We start from the raw sequence: 9,004 nt of genomic DNA, 5'->3' as shown, positions 1-9,004 counted from the left end.
GGGGAGGCCGAGGCCCCGGGGGAGCGAGGAGGGCGGGCGGCCTCGCCAGGACGACGGCGCACCCGGCCGCGCGGCGTCGCCTGGAGACGGCCCTGGCGGCGCAGTGTTGCTGTAAACAGCAGCTTCCCTGTTACTATCTATAGCAGGATCGCCCGGCTCCGGGGTGCGGCGGCGGGAGGCAGGTCGGCTGTCCCACTCCCAGTTCGTCCTGAGGGCCCCGCCCCTGCCAATCCCGCCCGCCACCTCTTCAGGTGCCCACCGTCACCCCCAGGCCCGAAGGGGGCGCGGGGGGGGGGGGACAGACAAAGGGGCTCTGCGGGAACTACGGCTTCACCCCCTGGAGGTGGCCGGTGCTGGGAACGAGCCGGGGCACTGTGACCCCGGCTGTCCTTTGCCGTGGAACCGGGAGGCCGGGGGCGTCTCGGGGCGCAAGGCACTCCTGAGCACCTGGGAGCTCCAAAGCCCCGTGTGCCGGGGCACCGAGCCGCCCCTGAGTCCCAGCGCGGAGGACTCCCGCCTGGGCCCTGCTGGGAGGAAGGTCCTTTCAGCGCCCCCGGTCCTCCCCGCTCCAAGCCTCGCTGGAAAATCACCCGATGCGGGCTCCCCGCAAGCCGAGTTTCCTGGGGGACTGAATCACCCCCGCTTCCTTCCCGCGCCCCCGCCCCGCCCCCCGTTCAGACTTTCGGTCCCCCAAGAGCAAGCTGACGACCTTGTCCACATAACACCCCCTATCCCTACCCCACGGCCCAGGCCTCTTCTCAGAACCCGGCAATTGGACCCCTCAGACATCCTTGCGTGGAGGTTCTGCCTAATGCTTAATGTCTAGCGCCTCAGGGATCAGACAGTAACACGAATATATCCAGATACGACTGAGAAAAAAAAAAATGCGCCTTCCCCCTTCAAAACAACAAAATAACAATAAAACTAAAATCCTTAGCATCGAAGACGAGGTCAGTTGCCCTTTTATTTTGGAGTCCCCGACTTTTTGCTTCTCAACGCAGTAACAGTCCTAGTATTGCTCCAGCTTGGGGGCTTGAGGCGAGGGGGTGAGGGTCTGCCCCTCCCCCACAGTTTGCACAGAATTTGTTAGAATTGGGGATGGGGGTAGAGGCGCCTGCCTTCGCGGGCGGAGGCTGGAGCCCTCGGGCTGTATACCTGCTTCTCGCATACCTGTCTCCTGTGCTCAGAACTGCCCCTTGGTTACTGTATACCGGTAAGAAGGCGTCCCCACCCCACCCCCTACGGCGGGAACAAGGGTTCGCCTAGAACCGGGACGAATGTTCTTCGCTCGTATTGTGCCTTTCCCGCCTCCCCTCCCCCGGCTGCAGCTCCCGCCTCCCCCCGCGCTGCACCCCAGTTGTTGGCTGCAGCCGGCGAGCAGTTCCCGTCAATCCCTCCTCCCTTTTCACAGGATGTCCATATTAGGACATCTGCGTCAGCAGGTTTCCACGGCCGGTCCCTGCTGTCGTGGGGGGAGCCATCCCTGCAGTCCCTCATCCTAGGGGGGTCTAAGGGACCCCTTGCACCCAGATTGCTAAATAATCATAAGACAAGGAAACGCAACCAGACCGGGGACCGGAAAGGGAGTTGCGAGAGCGGCAGGGGCAACCAGGAGGCCGCAGAGAGGTTCAGGCTCTTGCGCCACCCCTCCGGCGCGGGAATGGTTGCGCTGTGACGTCATTGACTCATTCATAAAATGCTGCGGCTCCTCGTACTCCAACCGCATCTGCAGCAAGCAGCCCAAGAGTGGAGACAGAGCCGGCGGCGGCGCAGCAAGAGAGCAGTGACCGCGCTCCCACCCAGCTCTGGCCCAAAGCTGCTAACCTGCCTCTATCCCCTAGCCCTTCGTCTCGGCTTTGCCTAACCGCGACCATGATGTTCTCAGGCTTCAATACGGACTACGAGGCGTCCTCGTCCCGCTGTAGCAGCGCCTCCCCGGCCGGGGACAGTCTCTCTTACTACCACTCACCGGCCGACTCCTTCTCCAGCATGGGCTCTCCTGTCAATGCGCAGGTAAGGCTGGCTCCGCGCCACCGCGGGGACGGGGATTCGGGGTCACCGGGGAGGAGACACCGGTCGGGAAGCGCAGTAAGATGAGTAGGGGACTCCTCTTGAGTCGGGGACTCCTTTTGGGCCGGGAGGGAGGCTGCCCCGGCTGGAGCAGCCTTATTTTGGGAGCCCTAGACTTGTAGGGAGCGCACACGCGCTTGTCAAAGTTAGAATTGGTTCTCCTTTCCCGCGGCAGGCTCTTTCTGATCCGCCCCCGGCCCGCGCGCTCTGACTGGTCTCTGGTACCAGTTGGGGCAAACCCGTCCCAAGCAAAGACTGGCTAACTAGAGCCTGACTCCTCCAGGGAGGCGGCAAAAAGCGGCAACCCCCCCTCCGCTCCCAGCCTGAAGCAGCGACGGGGAAGGAGGGCGCAGCAGGCGGGTGTGTAAGGCAGTTTCATTGATAAAAAGCGAGTTCATTCAGGAGACTCCGGAGCGGCGCCTGCGTCAGCGCAGACGTCAGGGATATTTATAACAAACCCCCTTTCAAGCCAGTGATGCTGAAGGGATAACGGGAACGCAGCAGCGGGATGTAGGAGAAAGGCACTGCGCTGCGCCCCGGAATTCATGGCGGAAAAGGGGAAGACCTTTCATCCAGGATGAGGGGAATATAAGAAGACATGAGCAGTCCCCGGCAGGACCATGTCTCCTCCCTCGCTCTCCCTGCTGCATGCGGCACTGGGAAACTCACCTCACCTGCGTCCCGAACCTGCTCGCTCACGTCAGCTTCTCCTTCCTGTTTTGTTCTAGGACTTTTGCACGGATCTGGCGTCCTCCAGTGCCAACTTCATCCCAACTGTGACTGCCATCTCGACCAGCCCGGACCTGCAGTGGCTGGTGCAGCCCACTCTAGTCTCCTCGGTGGCCCCATCCCAGACCAGAGGCCCCCACCCCTACGGGGTCCCCGCCCCCTCGGCGGGGGCTTACTCCAGGGCTGGAGTCCTAAAGACCATGACAGGAGGCAGAGCTCAGAGCATTGGCAGGAGGGGCAAGGTGGAACAGGTGAGTCCTTCCGCACCTTCTCTGTGTTTTAGGGGTAGGAGTGGGGGGAGGGCTCTGCACTGGTGTAGATGGAGAGCGCAGTGGGTAGGGGGAAGTCAATGAAGGAACTGACTACACATCCTGAACAGGGAACTCTGGCTCCAAGCCCACTCCATCTGGAGTCAGGCTCTTGATAATCACACCCCCAGGAGTACCCTAACAGTTCCTTCCCTAAGGGGTCCCTATCTCATGCTTTTACACTGGGCTCTTCTTCATTCTCTTGCTGAGCATCTTATCTGAAATGCAAGTCACAGCCACCCTGAAGCCACAGGTTAGGAAGACATGGCTTCGCAGACGAGGTGTCAGGAAGCTGGGAAGTGGCAGGAGCCAGTTCCACTGGGGCAGGTGAATGGAGCTCATGGCAGACACTGTTACTGACTGCTGGTCTTTTTTTCCTTCCAGTTGTCCCCAGAAGAAGAGGAGAAACGGCGCATCCGAAGGGAAAGGAATAAGATGGCTGCAGCCAAATGCCGGAATCGGAGGAGGGAGCTGACTGACACGCTCCAAGCGGTAGGTAGAGTTCATGGGTTGCTTCTTGTCAAAACTTAAGGGGAAAGTTGGAGACCTGGGCATCAAGGAGCAGTGTCCTTGAGCAAGACCGTGTCTCATGCGTTGCTTTATCCCGCTGTATACAGGAGACAGACCAACTCGAAGACGAGAAGTCTGCTTTGCAGACTGAGATTGCCAACCTGCTGAAGGAGAAGGAAAAACTGGAGTTCATCCTGGCAGCTCACCGACCTGCCTGCAAGATGCCCAATGACCTGGGCTTCCCAGAAGAGATGTCTGTGGCTTCCCTCGATCTGAGTGGAGGCCTGCCTGAGGCTGCCACCCCTGAGTCCGAGGAAGCCTTCGCCTTGCCCCTCCTCAACGACCCGGAACCCAAGCCTGCAGTGGAGCCCATCAAAAACATGCGCGGTGGGGAGCTGAAGGCTGAGCCCTTCGATGACTTCCTGTTCCCAGCATCGTCCAGGCCCAGCGGCTCTGAGACCTCCCGCTCTGTGCCAGACATGGACCTGTCTGGTTCCTTCTATGCAGCAGACTGGGAGCCCCTGCACGGTGGCTCTCTGGGGCTGGGGCCCATGGCCACAGAGCTGGAGCCCCTGTGCACCCCGGTGGTCACCTGTACTCCCAGCTGCACTACTTACACGTCTTCCTTTGTCTTCACCTACCCCGAGGCTGACCCCTTCCCCAGCTGTGCGGCTGCCCACCGTAAGGGCAGCAGCAGCAACGAGCCCTCCTCTGATTCGCTCAGCTCACCCACGCTGCTGGCCCTGTGAGCAGGCGAGGCGGGGAGGCAGCAGGCACACACCAGTGCCGCTGTCCTGAGCTGGTGCATTACAGAGAGGAGAAACACATCTTCCCTCGAGGGTTCCCGTAGACCTAGGGAGGACCTTTTCTGTGCGTGAAACACACCAGGCTGTGGGCCTCAGAGGACTTGAAAGCATCCACGGGTGGACTCGAGTCTTTACCTCTTTCGGAGATGTAGCAAAACGCATGGCGTGTGTATTGTTCCCAGTGACACATCTGAGAGCTGGTAGTTAGTAGCATGTGGAGCCAGGCCTGGGTCTGTGTCTCTTTTTCTCTTTAGTCTTCTCATAGCATTAACTAATCTATTGGGTTCGTTATTGGAATTAACCTGGTGCTGGATATTTTCAAATTGTATCTAGTGCAGCTGATTTTAACAATAACTACTGTGTTCCTGGCAATAGTGTGTTCTGATTAGCAATGACCAATATTAAACTAAGAAAAGATAGGACTTTATTTTCTAGTAGATAGAAGTTAAATAGCGATATCCATGTACTGTAGTTTTTCTTCAACATCAATGTTCATTGTAATGTTACTGATCATGCATTGTTGAGGTGGAATGATTGTTCTGACATTAACAGTTTTCCATGAAAACGTTTTATTGTGTTTTTAATTTATTTATTAAGATGGATTCTCAGATATTTATATTTTTATTTTATTTTTTTCTACCTTGAGGTCTTTTGACATGTGGAAAGTGAATTTGAATGAAAAATTTAAGCATCGTTTGCTTATTGTTCAAAGACATTGTCAATAAAAGCATTTAAGTCGAATGCGACCAACCTCGTGCTCTTTTCATTTTGGAAGTTTGGTACGATTCTGAAAGGTATCGGAGACCAGTTTGTCAAGAAGGGTAGCTTCTGGAGGGGGACACACCCCTTTGTTTGATCTCTTATCGAAGAGGAGAAGGAAACTAGAGCTGTTGCTGGAATATGTTATAAATACCAGGAGTCTTCACAGTGCACTACTACGATTCTCTACCTATAGCTTCTGAGGGTGGGAACCTGCTCTGAGGTAGCTTTTGTGAGTACATGTCTTCCTGCTTCTTTTTCTGTTTTGAAAGTCAAAGGGATGAATATTTAAATCTAGTTATGCTAATATTAAATTTAAATGTCTTGATCTTAAAGGAACCCTTTTAACAAATAAAATTCAGCTTTGCACAACCTACTTTGACTTTTTAATCCAACACCATCATGTGAAGGGTTACCTCCACTTTGAAGGTGAGCAAACTGAAGAATGGTTAGAATGAATGACTTTCTCAGTGTCTCACTATTGGGACTGGAATCCTTCTCACTCATTATCCTATCGACCAGGATGAACTACCTCTTAAAAATTAAAAAAAAAAAATTTTTTTTATTGATTTCAGAGAGAGGAAGGGAGAGGGAGAGAGGGATAGAAACATCAATGATAAGAATCACCTGCCTCTTGCATGCCCCCTACTGGGGATTGAGCCTGCAACTGGGGCATGAGCCCTGACTGGGAATGAAACTGTGACCTCCTGGTTCATGGGTCTACGCTCAACCACTGAGACATACAGGTTGGGCTGAACTCTCTCTTAATACTTGGTTAAAAAAATTTTTTTCATTTGGTTAGAACCCCCCCACCTCCTGCCCCGCGACCTTTTCCATCCTTAACTCTAACATACATTGATTTAGTTGGATTCTTTTTCTTCTCAGAAAGAAAGGAGGTTGATGCCCTACCCCTTAGTAATAAATACATTGTACTTTAAAAATTTCTTTAACATCATATGCCTGCCATTTACTTTACACTGGGGGAAGAAAAGTTGGCTCTGAGTATTTGAAAGCCATCTCAAACTGTACAAATAATGGTTGATCATTTGGTAAATAAAAGTTACGTAACAGCTTAATGAGAAGTCAGCATGACTCTGAATAAGCTTTACCCTAGAAGTTTATCATCTTAAAGAAGAACATGACCTTTGTCTGGGACACCTCTGGTAATGGGGCACTTACACGCACAGGCACAGCACAAAGCACGCAGGTGGTGCCCTTCCTCCCCGGCGCTCAGGTGTCCTGTCGGCACCAGCTTGGAAGCCAGGGACCATGTTTGCACACATGCTGGGTGCAGAGCAGCTTCGGTGCCAGCCTTCTAATGCTTTTGCGATAATGAAAATCACTGGGTGGTTACGGGTGTCACACTCAGTCAAACCGAAAGTTTTAATTTAAAATGACAATTCCATTGAGGTTGATGTTCTTACCTGTCAGCTCCCTGCTTTTTACATAATAATTGGCATTTCAAAGCAACTGGCTTTAGGCTCTTAAGAGCACCGATATATCACACACCACTTGCATAGTATGTTTTCCTGTCTGGCAATAATAAAGACTCCCTGTTTGCTGCTCAGAGGGTAAATTTTCTGTAGCCTTTAAATATGACCTAAACTAAATACAGAATTGCTGTCTTATAACTGACACCCAGTTCTGAAATAACAAGGTGATATACCCTGTAAGGACACCAGCTGGCTCCCTTCCATGTACAATAATAACAACCCATGGAAGATTTCCCAGGTGGATAAAGGAGGCTGGACCTCTAGCGCCGGACACTGAACTGCTCCCGGGGACCTGACTAATGGCCCCTGTAAGCCTCATGCTGGCTATAAAGAGAGACCATTGCTTTCCATTTGACAGCCTTGACCTAGGCCTGGACACAGACCCTTCCTCTAGTTACCATGGCCCAGCTGAGACAAGGCTGCTGCATCAACAAGATGCACTGAAGGTCCAGGGAGAGCACCCGCACACAGGTAGTCTCTGTAACAGGCTTCTCAGAGGCCTATTGTAGGGTCCCCCATAGGGCTGACAGTCCACCAAGCTCCCTGCCAACCCTCCTCATGGGATCAAGAGGAGAAAGGAATTCCCTCTCTTTGCAGCCAAAGGGCTCCTTCCAAGTCCTCCTTTCCCGACTCACGATTCAACAACTTCCATGGATGATAGACACTGGGAATGTCAACTGCCTTTTGGGAAAGACTCTGCTCCCTACTCACGAGATATGGCCTTCCTCCAGTCTCAAGAATACAACTATCCCAGGGCACCATCGTTCAATGCTGGTACAGAATAAATAAATACATTAGCAGGGACGGGAATAAGGATCGGAAGGGGTCGTTTCCTTATGGGGAGAAGGTCTAGTTTAGCTCACCAATGGATCCCCAGATTTGGCCCAGTGCCTGCAACAAAGTACACGATTAATGACTATTTGCCAGGTGGAGGAATGAATACATTCTGCACTATTTCCACAAACAAATATATTCCTCAGATAGTCTCGAAATTCTCCTATTCCAGGCCCTATTATGATTCTAAGCTTTGGGGATTTCACATCTTTTATGTCTGGCTTCAGACACACACCCCACTTCTATCTTGGCTCCTGGAATTCCTTAACGGCCTCCCCTGGGCTACCTCTGCCAGTTCACCTTCAAAGAGAATGCACAGCCATTGTGCTTCCAGCTCCAAATTAATTTTAGATGGAAAAAGGATAGAAGAAACAAAATATTTATCTCTATATCATAGTGGATGGTAGAGTTTACATCGTCTTTGCATATCTCTGCATCTTATGTAATTATCAAAATTAAAGGGTAGCGTTTAACAATTTGTTTTAATAACAGTAATTTTGAATCAACAGCAACTTTCCATGTGTGAATGAGAATAAAACAACTAGGCTATCTTTAGTAGATGAAGAAGAGACAGAGGCAAAGGAAAAGTTTTCAGATGATTACTCTAAAGAAACCATCTGAAGTTTCAATGTATTTCAAACAAAAATAAATCTAAAACAAAAAAAAATCAATCCTTAATGTTTTGAGACTTCCCCCAAACACAGAACAATCAAATTCCTCAAAAAACAAAGGTGATATAAATATCACTTGAATGCTAAATATCAGAGCACTTTAAGCTGTGCAGTTTTGCCATAAACATTAAGGAGCCAATTCTTTTTTTTTTAAAAGATATTTTTATTGATTTCAGAGAGGAAGGGAGAGGAAGAGAGATATAGAAACACCAGTGATGAGAGAAAATCATTGTCGGCTGCCTCCTGCACGCCCCACACTGGGGTTCAAGTCTCAAGCCCGCAAGCCTGGGCATGTGCCCTGACCAGGAATCGAACCATGACCTCCTGGTTCACAGGTCAATGCTCAACTACTGAGCCACGCCAGCTGGGCAAGAAGCCAATTCTTGACTCCTCTCTAACTCCATCTCCTGTCCTTCTCCCCTACAGGCACTCTGCTCATGGCCTTCCTTCCATTCCTGACACACAGTGTTCCTGTTGCAGGGCCTTTGCACTGGCTGTCCCGCTGCCTGGGCCTCTTTTCCGGGGGTTAGCTCCTTTCTCTCACTCAGGACTCAGCTCAAAGGACATCCCTTCCAAGAGGGCTACCCAAGTCACTCTATCTAGAGTAACTTCCCAGGTCATTCCATCCAGAGTAACCTTAGCACACACATAGTGGCCATCAGCTCTTTCGAATTAATAAGCCTTTTTTAAAAAAAAACTTTCAGCTCACACCGACATGGTGCTTGGGTGTGGTTCCATCAGTTGATTTGGATAAGAACGCAGAGGGACTTGATCATTGGTGACATTGGAAGCAGGCCCCCAGGAAGGGAGCCTGTTTAAGGATA

At 51.6% G+C, this 9,004-nt stretch overlaps 1 protein-coding gene across 1 annotated transcript; it reads left to right on the top strand.

Annotated features, from left to right (window-relative positions):
- The first annotated feature begins 1,703 nt into the window (after nucleotides 1-1,703).
- Nucleotides 1,704-5,556, top strand: FOS (Fos proto-oncogene, AP-1 transcription factor subunit). The gene is made up of 4 exons (XM_006098423.3): nucleotides 1,704-2,013; nucleotides 2,799-3,050; nucleotides 3,492-3,599; nucleotides 3,725-5,556. Exons 1-4 carry the CDS (start codon nucleotides 1,873-1,875, stop codon nucleotides 4,364-4,366), a joined length of 1,143 nt encoding a protein of 380 aa, XP_006098485.1. The 5' UTR covers nucleotides 1,704-1,872; the 3' UTR covers nucleotides 4,367-5,556.
- Nucleotides 5,557-9,004: the final 3,448 nt, after the last annotated feature.

Source organism: Myotis lucifugus, unplaced genomic scaffold, assembly GCF_000147115.1.
Source record: "Myotis lucifugus unplaced genomic scaffold, Myoluc2.0 scaffold_235, whole genome shotgun sequence".
In the NCBI taxonomy this organism is placed as follows: Eukaryota; Metazoa; Chordata; class Mammalia; order Chiroptera; family Vespertilionidae; genus Myotis; species Myotis lucifugus.
This window is presented reverse-complemented; position numbering and strand designations above follow the sequence as displayed.